The sequence below is a fragment of the Vulpes vulpes genome, chromosome 12, assembly GCF_048418805.1.
Source record: "Vulpes vulpes isolate BD-2025 chromosome 12, VulVul3, whole genome shotgun sequence".
Lineage (NCBI taxonomy): Eukaryota > Metazoa > Chordata > Mammalia > Carnivora > Canidae > Vulpes > Vulpes vulpes.
In genome coordinates, this window is record NC_132791.1 from 22,532,387 (window position 1) to 22,551,095 (window position 18,709).

At 45.3% G+C, this 18,709-nt stretch overlaps 2 protein-coding genes across 41 annotated transcripts in view; both read right to left on the reverse strand.

The window, feature by feature from the left end:
- Positions 1–2,985, reverse strand: part of LOC112930834 (phospholipid-transporting ATPase FetA-like) — a 124,459-nt gene extending 121,474 nt beyond the window's left edge. For 3 of the 9 annotated variants that reach the window (XM_072727978.1, XM_072727982.1, XM_072727977.1), the window contains exon 1: positions 2,869–2,985. The gene's annotated coding sequence lies outside the window, so the exon portion shown is untranslated. The remainder of the gene's footprint in view (positions 1–2,868) is intronic. The other 6 variants (XM_072727981.1, XM_026013264.2, XM_072727979.1 and 3 more) reach the window with 4 other exon arrangements.
- Positions 2,986–4,393: 1,408 nt separating this feature from the next.
- Positions 4,394–18,709, reverse strand: part of UNC13B (unc-13 homolog B) — a 245,728-nt gene continuing 231,412 nt past the window's right edge. For 20 of the 32 annotated variants that reach the window (XM_072728015.1, XM_072728001.1, XM_072727999.1 and 17 more), the window contains 15 exons: positions 13,420–13,546; positions 13,064–13,160; positions 12,702–12,845; positions 12,297–12,374; positions 11,691–11,768; positions 11,383–11,471; positions 10,998–11,150; positions 10,751–10,874; positions 10,590–10,646; positions 10,322–10,402; positions 9,244–9,391; positions 7,599–7,655; positions 6,678–6,770; positions 6,342–6,501; positions 4,394–6,185 (listed from right to left, as the gene is read on the reverse strand). In XM_072728015.1, the coding sequence (XP_072584116.1) occupies positions 5,900–6,185; positions 6,342–6,501; positions 6,678–6,770; positions 7,599–7,655; positions 9,244–9,391; positions 10,322–10,402; positions 10,590–10,646; positions 10,751–10,874; positions 10,998–11,150; positions 11,383–11,471; positions 11,691–11,768; positions 12,297–12,374; positions 12,702–12,845; positions 13,064–13,160; positions 13,420–13,546 (1,772 nt within the window). In that variant the 3' untranslated portion in view covers positions 4,394–5,899. The remainder of the gene's footprint in view (positions 6,186–6,341; positions 6,502–6,677; positions 6,771–7,598; positions 7,656–9,243; positions 9,392–10,321; positions 10,403–10,589; positions 10,647–10,750; positions 10,875–10,997; positions 11,151–11,382; positions 11,472–11,690; positions 11,769–12,296; positions 12,375–12,701; positions 12,846–13,063; positions 13,161–13,419; positions 13,547–18,709) is intronic. The other 12 variants (XM_072728005.1, XM_072728009.1, XM_072728010.1 and 9 more) reach the window with 1 other exon arrangement.

Genomic DNA, 18,709 nt, shown 5'->3' on the forward strand with positions numbered 1-18,709 from the left:
TTTTGCCAATGGAAAGTACTTGTTAGAGACCAGAGAGCAGGAAGAGAGAGAATGATTAGAGAGCATTTATTTCTTTACTTCATTTCTGCTTATAGCAGCTGCTTAGTCCTTATGGCCATAGCTCTTGTCAGGCAGTCCGTCTTCCAGATTGTAGCTGTAGGTAGGCTCTCGTAACAACACTCCCTTCCCTTTTTCTTCAGGTCAAGAAATCCTGCTAACTTGGCACTCACTCTTGGTGTGTTTTGCCATTCCTCTCTAGTTCTTGTGAATACTCATCATCTGTAAACAGCCCTTTGGTTCAACTCTCTACAGTTAAACCCTTTTGAATGCACTAGCTGTTTTTCTCCAAGGATTCTGAAGGATAAACTAGGAAAACAATAAATGGCATGTTCTTGCACTTCCACTCATTCAATTTCTAATATCTACAATAGAGTTTCTTTCCTTTCCTCTGATCCAAAGTTTTCCATCCTTGTGGGACTCCCTGGTCTTCCAAAAAGCCTCTCTATATACTCTGTTACTTACAGAAAAACACTGTTGTTACCACTATTGTGCTGTATCTAGTATGACATTAGTACTCTATTCTCCTACGGTTCTATGATCATTCAGTTTTGTCAGTCTGATCTTCCCTGCAAGGCAATAAGCTCTTAGCAGTTGGGAACTTCAGAAATTAGAATCTCTAATGAATGACAAACATATTTTAGAAGGAAACTTAGAGGTTACCTTGTCTAACTTACTTATTTTATAGATGTGGAGGTTTAGGTTTATGCAGCTAAAAAATAGTGGCAAACCTAAACCCATAGTCTAGATTCTTCCTATTGCCTAATCATACCGTGATACTGCAATGAGTATTAGTGGGCACTCAATATGCTAATTACTCCTAAATTTATACGGCTTTTGTTTTGTTCAATGGTAGGCCCTGTGCCTAATTATCTCACACATAGTATGTGCCCAGCAAATATTTGCTTATTTTGAACCTGCGACACAAGACTAATTTCTTAGAAGTTAATCAGAACTTGAAGGATCATTTATAATAATCATCTCTTATACACCTAGAGAAAGTGTATAGTTTGCAAAGTGCTTTCACATTTAAATGAGCCCATTTGTCCCTCTGAGGCAGACACGGCAGGAATTATTAGTTTAACAGCTGCAGATAATTAAGCTTCTGAGAAGTTAAAAATCAAGGTCCCTTTATTAGTATGTAGTAGAGCTGATACCAGTATTCATCTTTCTTTGACTTCCACTTCAATACCATTTCCATTATTCCATGTTGCTTCTTCAGCTTTGCTATTCTGCTTCTAGGTATAGCAGGTTCATTCAGGGTGTGAGTCTGAATATTCACAATGAATAGGTAGATCATACACTTGTGCTCAAAGAAGTGATTTTACTTCTTTAAAAATCTGTTGAGGCACTTGGGTGGTTGGTTAAGCAAAGAACTCTTGGTTTCTGCTCAGGTGGTCATCTCAGGGTCATGAGATGGAGTCCCATGTCAGGCTATGTGCTCAGCATGGAGTCTGCTTGCGATTCTCTCTCCTCCTGCCCTTCCCCTTCATGTTCTCTCTCCCTCTAAAATAAATATAATTTTTTAAAAATTCACTTCTATTCTACTTCTGTTTAGAAGTAGACTGCAGATTATCACCATTCTTGATTATTATGAGGCCTCTTATTTCCCTCAGGGAGGAAGGAGGGTTACTATCTGCGTGTTTTGGAACAAGGGAGGCAGCACTTTTCAGACATTACTTCCTATACAGACCAGAGTCAGGCCCTTTTATAACTAGGTGTTCAAATAATCTCTTGTCCTTGGCCTGACCTCACCAGAGATGGGTTGGGTACACTGGCTTTCGTCAAGATCAGATGCACCAGAGAGCTACCTATAAATATTTTGATTGAATTCTTACCACAAAGACTTTGGTATAGATTTCACCCTGGGTTTTAGCTACTAGGACAATTTCTGATCCTAATAAAACATTGCAGAAACCAAAAAGAATCTAAACATATATTAGCCATCTTCTTTGGATTTCAGTTTCCATTAAGAGCTCAAAAATACTGGGTCAAAAAAAATGACCCAAACCAAAGTCCTACATCAGGGGCACAAACTCAAATGCCTATCACATGCCAGGCAAATAAAGCAAAGCCTACTGCAAGAAAATGAGTAACGGAGTCTGTAATAAACTACTGTAATTTAACAGTTGCTTCTCAGCTCCAATCACCAGTTACTTTGTGGGAATGTGAGTTAAAAGTTAACAGGTCCCCCCACCCCCTTTAAACTAGAAATCTGCATTTTTAAAATGTGAAATCTGGTTTTAAATAGCTACTAATTCAAACTTGCAAGGCTGTTGCAAGCCATGGGTAGCCAGCCAGAATTGGACTTTTCTTTACCAAGTAGGTCTCCTGTGCCATATGAGGGAAGGATAGCAAACGTGCCACTTTCAATTCAAATGTGGTGTAAGATTGATGCTGCTTCTCAGTGAATCTGGATAGTGCTGGAGAAGTGGACAAACTCCATGAGTTAATAGGAATGCGCCTTAGCTAGGGACTTGGGGGTATCTGTTTCATGAGGTAACTGGATAAATGTGTCCCACTTTGGGAAGTATTTGGTGGAGGATAAAGATCCCCTTTGCTAGGTATCTGGGCAAAAATATCTTCTCTGGGGTGTCTGGGAAACATGTATACTCAAGTACGGGGAGGGAGCAATAATCTCGGGAAGTATCAGGAGTACAGTTACAAGAAAGTAAGAGGCTGGACAGTATTACTGGGAAGTACAAAGAGCTGTACGAGCGTCAGTTAGTATGAGGGTAGTCTCCTCAGTGCTGGGAGGGAGAAGGCAGTAACCAACTCCTCCCGCGCCACCTTCGGGCGCTTCTTGCTCACCATTCCGCGGCCGGCGTCAGCTCCAGCAACCTCCATCTTAACGCTTTCTGCGCTGGCGCCCCAGAGCCCCAGGTTCAAGCCTAGAGCAGAGCCCCGCCTCTGACCACGCCCCTCCCACCGCCACCTCCAGCCACGCCCCACGTCTCCGGCGCCGCCAACGGCCCCTCCCCGCCGCCCCTCCCCTCCGGGGTTTCCCCAAAGGATCCTGCAGCTGTTGGCCCGGCTCAGTACCTGAGTGCCCTCTGTGCTAGCCACTGGGGAACAGAGATGAAATACTATGACCCTGCCTTTGTGGATAGATCACACACAGGCTTATGAAGGAAGACAGAGAATTAAATTATAACTATGTAAAGTGCTCTGTGAAGGGGGATCAGGGTTGGTTGGGTCCTAATGGCAGCCAGGAAGTTTCAGAACTCAGCAGGCCATGGAAGTCTGCAAGGGGAAACAGAAGTGCAAAGGCACACAGGGTAGGAGTGCACAGGGTGGGGGTGCGGTTGGAACTAGGGGTAAGTGCTTTAGAATAGCCACAGGAAAAAGAAAAAAAAAAAAAAAAAAAGAATAGCCACAGGATGGTGAGGGGATTTATGCACTGTCTTGGAGGGTCTTAGAACTTCAGCATGAAGGCTATGATAAGATAACCACCCAGTAGCTTTAACAGGAGGAAGATTAACCAGAGTATGTGAAGAGGGCAGCGGCAGAACAGAGGCGGGTGATTATCACAGTCAAGAGAAACTAAAAGCCACTATTCCAGTTGTGGTACTGTGAACTGAGGTAAGAATGGATTCAACAGGTAGGTTTGAGGCAGAAATGACTGAGGGCAAATGATTTGGGAAAGAAGGAGGAAGTTTAAAAATAACTGGGGAACTGAATTGCAAGGATTTATTTAGCAAGTAAATGGAAATGAGAAACTGGAAGGCTGGAGTTAATCCCCTGTCCTGTGCTCTCACTCAGCCCCCACCCTGCAAGGGCTAAGAAATTAAGTAAGCACTTTTCGTGTGTCAGCTTCTCTGATTCCCATGCCAGGAGGCCTCACTTTTGTCTTGTTTTCTCCAATATCATGGGTGATTTTCTACTCCAGCTTTCCTTCCTTGAATTTTCCCAAATGAAAGGCCAATTTCTACTCCTAGGCCTACTTCTCTGTCCTGTACATGGCAGCTCTCTACCAATCCCCAGAGGCACACTTTTCCCCAGGAGACCCTTACTTTGTCCTCACAACATGGACTAGTTTTCACTGGCACATGACATCTCTTCTCAATCTACTCTTCTTGATCTTCTGCAGGAAGCCGATACCTTGGGTCCCATGACTCTGTTAACTGGGGTGGTGGTCTCCAGTCAAGGCCAAGATACTAGTCCATTACCTGCTTTACTGCTTGGTGCTTATCCAGAGCTGCTTTAGGTTCCATCATTTGTCAGGAGGAGGAGGCAGTGAAGGGCCAGATACAAAATCTACCATTTTACAGGGTTATACAAGATAGTCATTTCTATAACTTTCCACACCTTAACAGAATTACCAGACCCCAGAGGCTGCTATAAGAGAATTTATTAGATACTAGCCAAAAATGTTCTGTAACAATGGCACATACAATAATTAACAACAGCAAAGATGCTTGGTTTGTTGTTTCATGTAATGGCCAGTACAGCTGTGGACAACACAGAGTCCTCAGGAGGTCCAGGAGGCTGCTACTAAGGATATATCCAAGAACCACATCACATCTCTGACCAAGGGCCTGAGAAGTCCATATGACCTCCTGAAAGAGTTTGTCTCTAACTTCCCAGAGAATGTTGAAGCCTCCTCCATCCAGCCTTGTAAAGGGATGATAGATAGTCCAAGCTCCTTCTGTAGGGTTGAACATCTGTGAGGGGAACAGCAGCTGACCTAGATGAAGAGGGGTGAGGCCAAAGACTAGATTCTTTCTGCAAAGTGGAGGACAACCAGAAGGCAGGAGCCTTAGGTAAGGAGGACTGCTTCTAGACTGGTTTCTACAATTTTTGGCTTTGTTCAGAGCCTACCCAAGAAGAAAACACAACTCTCTCTCCTGGATCCTTCAACTAGCCCTTAGGTACATACACAAAGGAACAGCCTCTCGTGTCTGAAAACATTATTGCTCCCCTTCTTACAGGAGTGAGGGAGGGGGCTCCTGGGCAGGGGGCCTCTGGTGCCTGGGTTGCAAAAGTATTCTGCTCAGGGCTCGAAGTACCATGTGAACCTCATTCTACTCATGACATATAATTTGGGGGAAAGGATTAGCACAGCTCATTTCTAGAAAGTATCTTGTTCAGTCTCAAAGCCTTGTTTTTTCTTTCTTTCTTTTTTTAAAATATTTATTTATTCATGAGAGACACAGAGAGGCAGAGACACAGGCAGAGGGAGAAGCAGGCTCCATGCAGGGAGCCCAACGTGGGACTCGATCCCAGGTCTCCAGGATCAGGCCCTGAGCTGAAGGCGGCGCTAAACCGCTGAGCCACCCGGGCTGCCCTCAAAGCCTTGTTTTCATGGAGCTCCACAAAACTAGTGGATCCTGCTCCCAAGGTATGGTCTAAATTCTGTTCTGTATGTTCGTGCCCTGGTCATACTCCCAATCCAGACTATAGGGCTCAGCAACAACTGTAGGCTCAACTGACTATTTAGCTAACCAGGTACACATGCTCCAGGCTCTCTGTGTTCTTCTAATGGTTGATATGGATAAGTCTAACTGGATAATGTATGGCATGGAGAGGGGTAGAGATGGGGTGTGGGGTGAAGGGGTGTCTGCCAAGAATGGCTAACACTCTCAGAAATGCCTGTCCCTCCCTTTATGGAAAACCTCTCTATGCAGTAGTCCCCACAGCCCAGCTCCTAGCACCACAGACCTACTGGTCAGGGATTTGTGACCCTTTCTATGAAAAGACATATTCTGATCACCCCAATTTTTCCTTAAACTGAAGGAGTCAGCCCCTTGACTATGAGGACCCTAAGCTGGCTACATAGTAACTCTCACTGGCCCTGACTTGTGGAACTGATGCCATTTGGTTGGCACAGGAATCTAGGTGCTCAGCTCCCCTCTTCCATGGAACGAGACTCCGATTTGAGCTTCACAAACTCCCGAGCCACTTCGTCATTGCTTCTTTGAGATAGAATCCGGAGAATAGTCATGCCTGTCTCATCCATGTGGATCTTCCGGCCCAAGGGACACCAGCAAGCACAGCTGCCCTTGGCTGCTACATCCCTCAGAGGCATCACAGCCAGCCCCAAAACACGATCCTCACGGGCAAAGCAGTAATCCTTCACACATATTTGCAATTCATAGGCTTCTGGCCCTTCTTCATTTCCCAGGAGGCTGTGAGCACAGGGTAGGAGGAAGGGAGGAGGCCAGAGCTGAATGTGTTCAACTGAATTTACCCCATCCAACCCATCCCTCCTCTCCCCTCTCAAGTCTTACTCCCCAACTCACCCCCACCCCAGAGTCCTGCAGGTTCCCTACCCCATAACTCACAAGTGAAATGTCTCATTGTACTTGGGAGCCCAGTTGTTGCTTTTTGACTTGGTTGTGAACTTCCTCTTCTTTTCACTTTGGTGTGGGCCAACCATGGTCACTTCCACAAAGGGCCGGAACATACCCGCTGTCTGCCACTTGAGGTCATTGGCAGCTACCACTGCCCAAACAAGGGAAGTCTGTCAGAGATCCCACCAAGTGTTCCCAGTTCTGGAGCCCCCAGGTGGCATTCCAAGGGGGCTAAGTTGGAGGACTGGGATAAAGCAGACTCTGCCTTCAACTGTTAAGGCCACTGCATAAGAAAAGATCTGAGACCTCTAAGTCTGTGCCACTCACCTTTCACTGTGACCTTGTGCTCCCCAGTTCCAGGATGTGTAAACAAGTCCACCTGAATAGAGACTTCTCCCACAGGATCATCCACACCAGATCCTGAAGGACAGATGGACAGTTGTTCCTATACTGGAGAACTCTAAAACTTCAGGCCTATTATCCCAGGTAAAACTGAGGAGTTATAAGGCTACCACCTTATTCCCTACAGCCTAAAGCAATCATTCAAAGTAGCCATGGGGAAGTAAGCAATGGGAGAAGGGAAAGCAAGGGGATAAAGAATGAGGCTGTGTATTAAAATGCATTAGGCTGACAACATCTTAGGTGAAATGTTCCAAAAACGCACCGGGAATCTCTTAACATTCCCCAAACCTCTTTTATATCCTAGACTGAAGAATTTTTCATTGGAAGATACTGGAGAAGGATAGTATTGCCATTCTGTATCTTTGGAAATCATGTCCACCCCATGGTATCTCAAGGGAAAAGTGTGGATCCCTTCTAGCCAAAGGCAGTATACACTGCCACCTATCCTCAGATTCCAGAAGGCCTCCAGTTGGGAGGCTGCCTTGCTCAGACTATGTCCTATTCACACCTGGACCTCTCTACAAGCACCTTCCCAGTCCCAATCTCTGGCCAGTTTGTAGGCTCGCCTCAGCAGAGGCTTCAGTCTTTTTTGAGAAAATACCAGTTCCATGCACCCCAGATAAAACTTCTTTGTCCTCAGGTATAGGAGCAGGGGAATCCTGAGGACAGAACTACTGTTAACCTAGTCTGAGACTGTATGAATACATCACTCATCTCTGAGACTTACGATAGAGCTTCTGAACTTTGACACATGGCTCCCCTACTGTCAGCCTAAGCAGCTCATTCTAGTTCACAGGCAACAGTGTTAGCCTATGTTAAATTCACATGTGAAGGTGTACAACATACCCTTTTCCGGCCGAATGTCCTCATTAGCAGTAAACCTAATACCTTTCCCATCATGCACTGAGTGAGAACAGGCAAGTCAAGAGGTAGTAGCAGCAGCAGGACAGAGAAAGAAGAATCAGTTAGAGGTCTAAGGAGTTAACAGCCATTCAGCGCAGCTCTACATATATCCTGAGGGAGCACAGAGATGAGGTGGAGAAAGACAAAGTGCTCGGGTCAAAGCCTGAATGCTCTAATTTAGACTTCATAGGTCAAAGATCAATCAGATCATGGGGAAAACAGAAGAACATACAGAGAGAAGTTATGGGTCAAAGCCTGAATGCTCTAATTTAGACTTCATAGGTCAAAGATCAATCAGATCATGGGGAAAACAGAAGAACATACAGAGAGAAGGTATTTGAGACCAGCAGGGCAGGAAAGAAAAACATAGGCTCTAATCTCCTTGGCTTTAAATGAAAGGGTAAAAAGCTATGTGTATAAAAGGTACACACATACACTCGGATCCTCACTGCAGTACCCACCCCTGCTCTTACTGGATATATGTCCATTTTAGTCTTTCCTCATCTTTACATGTAGCCTAAAGCTCAGGATTTCTAAAGAGTTAAATCCTTTCTGGATTAACTCAGATCCTCCTCTGATGATACAAGTCTTTCCACATACATCTATGTAAAAGATCTCCCAGTCCCCTTGACCAAGGTTTGTAACTTCTTGACCAAGGTTTGTAACTTCTTTACTCTCTCTTCTTCCCACCTAGACTTTAAATAAGAACAGATGTGGAAAATGGAGCAGTACTGCAGGTCCCTTGCATCTTTTCACCTTTCATCTACTCTAACTGCCTAGATCCCTCTTCCCCGTCAGGTCAGCTCTGGATCCACAGCTCAGAAGGCCTAAGTCCTCTTACTCCCTCAATCAGATTCACTACTCCAGGTATCACACCTGGGTTTCCCTGGAAGAAGAAATAACAGATGTGTCTGAATGTCTTTCCTGGGAGGGCCGTGCTCCAGGGCCAGGGGCAGAATTTCAGTCTAAATCAAATCTAGGTCAATGTGTTTTGTTATAGAGAGGCCTGCCTAGAGACAGGGAGGGGTTCTGAGAACTAGAAGTCACAGGGAGAAAACTAGGTGACTGGGTCCCTGTGCATTAGCATTACCCATGAGGCTGGAGCCTCAGCTATGCACAGAGGCCCAGGATCCACATCCTCTCTTCAAATGCTCTCATAGTATGCCTCTTCTAGTCTTTTTTCTCATCCACACTAGACAATCTATAGTATTCTGCTTTCTCTCCCCAGGACAATTTCCGAAAAGATTTCCAAAGCTGAGTTTTCATGAGTGTCTCAACCACTCATTCTCAAGGCTTCCTGACAGACACTTCCTAAAAGATAGGGTACACTCCTTGATAAACATGCACTAGCCAAGCAATGTCTGAGAAAAGAGCCTCAGGCACATTTCCCAGGTCCCTATGATATACCTGTCTGGTATGGGTATGCTGTGAGGGTGAGTACTGGGGTCCCTCAAGAAATCCTGGGGATCAGAGTTTGGCTCTCAGAAGAAGTAGCTGGATCCTCCCTAAAGGCTGGAAGATACTGACTCCCTAGAGGCAGAAATGTTGCAAGAAGCAGAGACAGGGACTCAAAGTCCTTAGGCCTTACCCTGGGCAGTCTGTGAGCGCACAAAGGTTTTGATGAGTGTATCTGTGGTCTGTGTGTAGAGAGACAGGGCATAGCGTAGAGACTGCAGATCTGAGCTCTTCTCCAGGAAGGTTTTCTTCAGCCCATTACCTCCTGCATGAAAGTATTGCTGAAAGACAAAAGAATACCTGCTATAGCCTCTTCCCCTTATAGAGAGGCAGCTTTCAACACCGTTCTTAGAGAAATCACACAGAAGCTCAATGAGGATGCCAAAAGAGGATGATGAGGACAATAAACCATAAACAACAAGATCTGAATGCCACGTAGAATCAGAACCTCTCAGGTGAAGAGTATTACTTAAGTAGGAGCAGTAAGGGATGACCACACTCCTGGATGTGGTCTTTAAAGTATGGATCTACCCAGACAGGCAAAGATATGAAATAGAAGCATTTCAGGCAGAGAGAGTAGCCAGAAGTGCCCTTTTACCCCCCTGAACCCTTAGAGAATATTATACTTATGACATACCTCTCCCAAGTGACCTGCATCACAGTTCATGTGTATCTTCCTTATTACAGCCTTACCAAATTATAAGCTTCTTAAAGCTAGGAACTATATCTGATTCTCTCTGTATCCTTTATAGCACACAGTGCCATGTGCATATGTTGCCTGGTCGAATGAATGAATGGGTAGTAGGAAAAAAATAATTTAAAAACCCAAACAAATTTATACTAAAGTGGAAGAGGGAAATATCTGCCAGATCTGGGGTAAAAGGATATGAAAGATTAATTCCCAGTGGAAAATATTCAGGAATAGCAATGAGGAACTAAGTAAACTGAACTGTACTCAAAACCCAAGAAAAAGTGGTGCTCTGGGTCTGTGGTAAGTCATCTGAGACCATAAAGGAGGTAACTTTTGGTTGCTTCCAAGCAGCAATATGGACATAGCAAAGAAAGAAACAGACATAAAAATCACTCCCTTCTGGATGTGAGGGGGCAAAAGCCCATGGGACACCAGTCTGGCAGACTGGAATGCTAGCGCCAAGAGGTGGTGTTACTGAGGTAGGGTAGTATGACTGTCTGAAGAAGGGGGAGGTCTCCACCTTAATAGTGTCCAGAGCGAGGTCAAGGACTTCACACTGCTTTGGAGTGAGACTCCGTGTTTCCTCTCGCACCATGTGGTCCTGGAACCGCAGAGAAAGCAATAGCATCAGGACAGCTTGGGGTTATCATGGAAGTTTTTCCCCCACCCACTAGCTCACACCACATGTTCCTCTCATTCTCTTCCTCTTCTGTTTCCAAAGCTCACATTTCCTTTCTCCTGGCACCCTGTCACCCTCAGGCTCAGAAGGACTCCATACATCCATATACCTTGAGCTTAGAAAGATGGCTCAGCTCCTTGGCAGCAGTAAAGATCAGCTGGGTGCCCTGGACAGAGAGAGGATCAGTCGAAAGCAGAGGACTCCAAACTCAGGAAGTGTGGAGCAAGGTAGGGGAGACAGAAGGACAAAGTGGAAGGGGAGTGTCCTTACCGTCTGGTCAGTGAGTGGGGGCAGAACAATCATCCTTTCCATTGTGTTCATGACCACCCTCCAGAGCTCCTTCAGTACACGCTTCAGGACTGTCTTCTCACACACAGTGGCAAAGAGTGTGAGGCTGCAGGCCCATGTAACAGGTAAGACTGGGGTGAGGATTTGAGAGCCCTCCCTCCTTGACAGCTCCCCCATCTGATTGCCTCTGCCTTGCTTGTCCCACAGGACAGCTGAATGCTGTACTCACTTGCCATCCAGGAAGTCCATGAGAGGCCGGAGCACACTATCTGCATCCTGAGCCACAGAGGCCCTGGCGTTGGGGGATGCATTCCCTGGGCCTCGCACCTGGCCCAGGATGTCAGCCATTTGTCGAACACACTCATCAATCCGCACCTGAAAACTACACATGTGCCCGCAGTGCAGCCCTTCCCTGCCCAAACACACAAAGTCCTTGGAACAGCACCAGCTATTCAGGCCCATTCCAGCACACTCCTGGTACAGCTCCAGCAGGAACAGCCAACAGGAGGAAAGGGAAGATCCACACACCTGCACTGGATGGAGGGTGTGGAGCAGGGGCTTTGGGATTGGCCAGGGGCCATAGCTGGCTCTTATGACTGTTTGGGGACACTGACCTGTTTCCAAATACCATGCTGAGCTCATCCAGAACTGTATTCAGTTTCACCTGCAGCTCCTTCAAACTGTCTGCAGCTTCAGGGTCCAACTGTATCCAAAGAAGGTGTGCTTGGCTGAGCTGGTTTTTGTGTCTTTTGTTCCCCTCCTGTGCCACTAACTCCTCCCTCCGAGAGCCTTTACCCCAATGCCTACTTTGATCCTTCAGCTTAACCCAGCCTAGACCCTCAGCTAAATTGCTGATGAGTTCTACACCCAGGGAGCCCAGGAACAAAGGGAAAGTGCAGCAATTCCACACCCTGAGACCTACCTCCTTGCCTCCCATGGCCTCAAACATTTTCTCCAGCTGAACCCTCAGTTGCTGCATGTTGTTCATCAGAATGCAGGGCTTTGGGGACAAATGGAGCTGGTGAGTCTTGGCTCCTTTTAACATAGGACCTATCAAGCCTAGGATACCTCTCTCATACTACTTCAAAAGCCACAGGGAATTTATAATTCATATTTTATGCATCTGTTCCTAAGCACTGAGATCTAGAACCAGTTCAGACAGTTCTCCTTGAATGAAGAATAGAAGCAAATGTTTCTGTTTTTAAGCTGGGTGGTGGGCCTCAGGTGTTCATGGTATTATCCTTTATTTACTCTTTGAACGTCTTAAATTTTATTTTTTTATTAAAAAAGAAGGAAAGATTAAGCAAAGCTCTAGCTTAGTAGAAAATAAAGTACCAAATGGAGGCTCAGAGGAACTTCTAGTCAAGTTCTTATTTTGTGACATAATCTCAAAAGAAGCCCCATTGGGAATCAAGTCAGAAGCATCACCCCACCCTCAGCTTTGAGAAGAGACAGCCTCAAAAGCAAGGATTCAAATGTCTTTCACTTCTACCCAAACATCTTTAAGGCCACAGGGCCTAACCCTCACCATTTTCTCCTTTGTGCAATAATCTGGGAAGCTCTTTGATAAGATGTTTGCATACTGCATCAACACCTTCCCGATGGTCTGGAGGGGGGAAAAAAGAAAAGGAAAGGAGAGAACCTTTAGCTCTCCCTACAGGGATCTTGCCTGAGGTCATTCCTCTCATCCCAGAACAATAGGGAAGTAGAGGGGAATCTCACAGTAAAGGACAAAACCCCCTCTCAACCCCAGAACAGCACCAAGACAAACCCACCAGTCTGTCCCAGACACAAGCAAATGAGAATGCTTCATTCATTTGAAAGACTAGACTTCACCTGAAGGCCACCATGGAGAGGAATTGAGCTCAGGCCTATGATGAGGTTGTGAGCATGGTAAAGGCGAATGAAAGGGAGAAAGGAGGGTCATGGTCACCTTAGCAAATCTCCTCATGTAGTGGGCAAGGATGTTGGGGTCTGGGCACTCCAGCTTCCGGATGATCTCAAAGCTCTGGTTGAGCTGTGTGAAGACGTCCACCACAGAGCAGGAAAAGAGTGCATGCTCTGATGTCTGCTGGAACTAAGGAAGGCCAACAACAGGATCATCATCTTCAGCCACTACCCTTTCCCAAGTGTGTAGGGTACACAAGGGCTCTGCCCAGCAGAGATGACTCTTTGGCCCTCAAAAGTCCTCCTTATGAACTCAAAGGGAAGAAAATAAAGCCCTGGGACTTCTGCTGGCTGCTAATTGCTGGGAGACCTGGCCTGACCTCTGTGTAGTCCAAGCCTCCAACTTACCCCATCCTTCTTATCTCGTTCCAGAGCCCCACGCAGGAATTCCAGGGACACATCCTCATTTTCATCCAGCCATTGCAGGACAAACTGCTCAAACCACCTGCAGCCAGACAGGAGAAATGGGGGTAGGAGCCAGTGGCTGGCATATGCCATGTGTCTAATAGCTCCCCCAGACTAAGGTCTTCTGGAAGGTAGGGCATGGTTTGATGCTTTTCTCTTTCTACAACAGGGCCCAGAACTGGCAGTCTCAACACTGGCTTGCTAAACTGAATTGAAGACACAAGTCCTGCCCACCCTGCCCTCTTAGATGGAGGGACCCCCCCCTCTCTTCCCTGTGTAGTGCCCACATGATGACTCACACTGGGTACTCAGGCACCTGCCCCTGCAGGGCAGGCAGATCTCGCACGTATTCATTGTGGAGCCACTTCACCTTGAAGTGCAGGTTCATGTAGTCAGCACTCTTACACAGCCGGTCCTTCTCATGCTCTAGTGATGGGGAATGAGGCTGGGTCAGGTTCCAGCAGTAGAGGCCATGGTTCCTGAGCTTTCCCAAAGCAGCAGATCTGGTCAGGCAGCTCTATCAGATGTCTTAGAACAAGGGTGACTCCCAACCACTTCCTCACAACCATCTCCCCCCTACCAGTACTCTGTTTTCCAAGAGCCTGGCCCAAATCTTCCTTCAGAAACTAAGCCAAACTCCCAGACAAGGTCAGTAGTTTTCTTGCTCTAGCTTCTGGAAGTATCAACTGAGATACTGGCCTCTGGTGAAGAAGAAGAGAAAGGGATGTGGGTGCTAATATTGATTAGTGGGGAGACTGCCCAGGACTAGAGAGGGATGGTGGTTTCCTAGGACTTCTCTAATCCTAGTAGCCTCAAATAGGCTTAGATGCTTCAATGAGGAGCTATACATGGCATGATGGGTCAATGACAACTACACAGAGACAGGAAAAACCAAAGTGGGCCCAAGCGGGTAGCAGTTAAGCAGCCAGAGTTTAAGAGCATCTTGAGGTAAACTGAAAGACCCCAGAACAAAGCTGAGTCACTTAGAAAATGAACTCTCTAAGAGGTATGCAAATAAAATAGTCAGTTTGGAAACCATGGAAACACAGCCAGATGAAAGGGCTATCATGCTGGAAAAAATGGGATGCTTATTATGGACTTTTAAGGTCATGTAGTTGGATCTCAAGTCTTCTGGAGAATCCAGGGCAAACATCACCTCTGCCCAGAATCCCTGGAGCGCTGGCTACAACCACAAGTTCTCTGTACCCACCCCCTTTATAGATAAAACTTTAACTTGAATAATAAAAGCCAACTGTGTGCTTACATATAACGGTAAAAGTAGACAAATGGGAAAGAGTACCGAGCAACAGAGAAATGGTCAGGGTCCTTGTGAACTCTACTGCTCAACTGTGAGTTGCTATGGGTGATGCTCCTTCACATCAAGGCAGAAATCCAATCTGGGGCAGTTGGCCCTTGTGAATTAGTACAACAGACACTTGAGGAGGAGATGGTGGCCCAGGATTCAACCTCAAAAGGCTCCCAGTTCCAGGAAATTTCACCTCCTGGCATGGCAGGCAGCACCACCTCTGGGGACATCAGAGATGCTTCTCAGGGCTTGCCCCTTCTCCTCCACCCCATACTCTACTATCCCTAAACCAGTCCATGAACCTGGAGATATAAAAAGGTACCATGAGGAGGGGTCTCCTTCCTTCCAGTTCAGTAATCCACTAGCAATGGAGGCAGTGTTGCTCTATCAACCCAAAACTCTCTAATTGCTTCCTTCTAGGGACTGTCAAGTTACTGTATTTATATAATTTTCTCTTTTTCTGTCAATCCTTTATCTGTACTCTGGTCCCAAAACCCAATTTCTCTATTAACTTCTGCGGTATAGAAAGTAACAGAAAGACCACTGAAACACTGGTCATACTTTATTCTAACAAGTCCCATACAGTCATGCTCCAGTAAAGTTGCTTGAAGTTGCTGTTGTGGGGTAGTAGTACAGGGGTGGTTAATCTGTCAAAAGGGCCAAGGGCAATCAAGTCTCTAAACCTTCTCTTGGGGACACCTGGGTGGCTCAGCAGTAGAGCATCTGCTTTCTGCTCAGGGCGTGATCCCTGAGTCCTGGAATTGAGTCCTGATCCCTGAGATCGAGTCCTGCATCGGGTTCCCTGCAGGGAGCCTGCTTTTCCCTCTGCCTATGTGTCTGCCTCTCTGTGTGTCTCTCATGAATAAATAAATAAAATCTTAAAAAAAAAAAAAAAAAAAAACCAACAACCACCTTCTCCTGCCCCTGACTTCCACATTCTTCCTTCTATGCATCTTTGATCTTTGAAGAGTTCTTTCAACCTCAAGATTTCAATTATCCAGCTTCCTGATATCTCCCCCAAATCTCTCTTTGGTTCTGGTACTATTTGTCTAAGGTTTTGATGGAACATCTCACTTTGCCAGAATTTAACTCTAGTCCCCATCTTTCGCCATTTAACATCTCCAGCTGAAGCTGAACAGAGTATACACATGCTAATTATAGCCTCTTGTTCAATGCTGAGCAACATCCTCAAGTCTTCTGTTTTGCTCTTTATTCCCATCCAATTAAATCACCAATCCCTATTGATTTCACCTCCAAAACTCTAGAATCTATCCATTTTTTTTTACACAGTCACCTGCTTAGGTCTTGTTCCCACCATCTTTAATCTGTATTACTACAATAGTCACCAATCTGGATTTCCTCCTCCAAACCATTTTCCATACCATAGCCACAATGAGTGGCCTTTCCATGTTATACACTTGATACACACGGGATTGCTGTTCAGTGACTCCAAACTGCCTTAGGATGGAGTCTAAAAGCTTAAACATGGCTTACCACCTTCTTTATGATCTGGCTGTCCTACTTTTCTATCTTCATCTCCTATTTATCTCTTCCCCCTACATTGTAATGTGCCAGTCATACTAAACTACTGCTTCCAGTTCCTCAAGCATGACAGGTCTTTCTAGACCTCACATCTCTGAACATACTGTATCCTCTGCCTAAAATGTTCTGCGTCTCTCCTTCCCATAGCCTACAACTTCCCTTCCCCACTGGCCAAGTCCTACCATCCTTCAGGTTTCAGTTTGTATATCACTCCTCCAGGAAGCCTTCCCAGGTCCTCCTAGAAGCCTTCCCAGATGTGGATTACACTATTCTCTCAGCACCCTACCCTTATTCCTTTTGTGACATTTATAATTTTGAACTAGAACTGCCAATTTATATGTCTGTTGTCTAGACTGGTGTGTGAGCTTCTCAAAGGGCTGGGTCTATGCCTCATTCATCTCAATGGGGTTCCAGCAATTAGCACAGTGCCTGACATAAAGCAAAATATTCAATAAGCCCTTAAGTGAATGGGCTGAGGATCTGCTGCCAAAGGACATAAGAAACTTTGTTCCGTATTTTAATTAGGATAGTGGTTATACAAGGGTGTATATTTGTCAAACTCATCAAATTATACTCAGGGTATTTTCATTTTATGTATGTATATTATACCTCAATAAAACGGACTTAAAAAAATTGGGCGAATGATAGCATTTTCACAGTTGAAGTCAACACTATCCTTTTATCATCCCAGTCTCCAAACTCTTCCCATTCTCTTGCTCTCCACTTTCTGACAATCATGAAGTCTTGTTACAACTTCCAGTGGCTATCAAAACCCATTCTTCCCTTTCCAATTCTCTGCTCTAATCCCAACCCCATTCCCTCAGCCCTAAATTACTACAATATCATTTGCAGTCCCTGTTTCTAATCTCTCCTTGTTCCAGGTGCCCCATTTTCCACTGAGGTGAAATCTTATAAAAATGCTACTGTGTAGGGTGCTTGGGTGGCTCAGTCAGTTAAGTGTCTGCCTCTTGGTTTTAGCTCAGGTCATAATCTCAGGGTCATGAGATTGAGCCCTGTATGGGGCTCTGCACTGGTTACAGAAACTGCTTAAAATTCTCTTTCTGCTTCTCATGAATAAATAAATAAAATCTTAAAAAGAGGGGGAGAAAGATAATTTTTTTTTTAATTTTACTTATTTATTCATGAGAGACAGAGAGAGAGAGAGAGAGAGAGAGAGAGAGAGAGGCAAAGACATAGGCAGAGGGAGAAGCAGGCTCCTCGCAGGGAGCCCAATGTGGAACTTGATCTCCAGATCGGGATCATGCCTTGAGCCAAAGGCAGATGCTCAACCACTGAGCCACCCAGGGATCCCTCTCCCTCTGCTCCTCCCACCCACACACACTCTCTCAAAAACAAAAAAATGCTATTTGGCTCACACTGCATCTTTGCTCATGAGCCTATGGGGTTTCTTACTGTCTTTAGTAAGATGTATTCAGTGCCAAGTAAATGCCAAGCAATATGCTAAGTATGTTACATGTTACTTCGTCAGCTCAATGAAACAGATTTTATGGATAAAAAATGCAAGTTCACAAAAATTGGTCTAAGAACATATTGCTGATTAGGTGATGAAAGTGAGATTTGAAACCAGGTCAACATTATTTTTTTAAAGCAGCTTTCAATCCTTTTGTGTTTGTTGTAAACAATAGCAGAACTCCCCCTTCAAAAGAAATCTCACCTAGAACTCCATGTAAGATTGATAAAAGCAGAACTGACTTAACTAGCACCAGGTAAAAGGCCTGAAGCCTAGTAGTCCTCTCTTCTCTCACCCAGGTATTCCCTTTTCACTTAGCTCCTAAGATACCTGTTTGAAAACCCCTGCCCTACCTCATACTATCTGTCTTGTGAAATTGATTCACTTTTCAGGGGTATTTATCTCCCCCCACCCCCAAAAAAGAAAAACCCCACCAGAGCTGAGCTTCTTTAAGAACTGGGACCATGCTACCACTATACCCCCGCTCCCCCTTTTAGGCTTGCTTAGTGCTACTTGCAGAGGGGACAAGTGACTTCTTCACTGACCTAAAAGGCTAAGTAAGGCCTGGGCTACAGCCACAAGCTTGAACCGGTGTGGGCAAGAGGGAGCCACTGCTCTGGGGCAGAGTTACAGAAGATGCATGTCCAGTCTCTGGCTGTCTCAAACTTAACACAGATCTTCAAGGTTTCTTTAGACCTCAAAACTTACTGCTCCTAAACCTCAGAAGTTTAAGTCTGAGGGTTACCCATTTTCCCTGCCACTCCACCAACATAAAAAATCCTAACTCTGCTTTGTCCTTGCCTCAGACTGCTCCCCTTCCTTTTAGGTCCACTTGTACAGATTGAGGAGACAGACTAACATATAAAGACAACGAGAATGGCAACTAAATAAGTGAACACAGAAGGGTACAAACGGGAAGACTGGATACAGGCAGACTGTGGTATCTTTGTGAACCAAAGTGGGAAATGAATAAAAGAATAAGCTGAATGAACAAGATGAATAATAATTTTTCCATGATTCTGCTTTATATGAGAAGAGAGGGAAGGAGTATCTTTCTGGCTCCGTCATACCAATCTAGAACAGCTTTTAAGGAAAGCCAGGCCAGGCAGTCTCTAATAAGAGAAAATAATCTTATCTGTGTATTAGGTTCTATGATTCTTTAAGACTATAAGGATAAACCTCATAAGATGTTTCATAATCCAGGGAGGGGGCCACTTGAGAATACTCAGCATAGGAAGAGTTGATCTTTGTGCTGGCGAAAGTCTTAAAC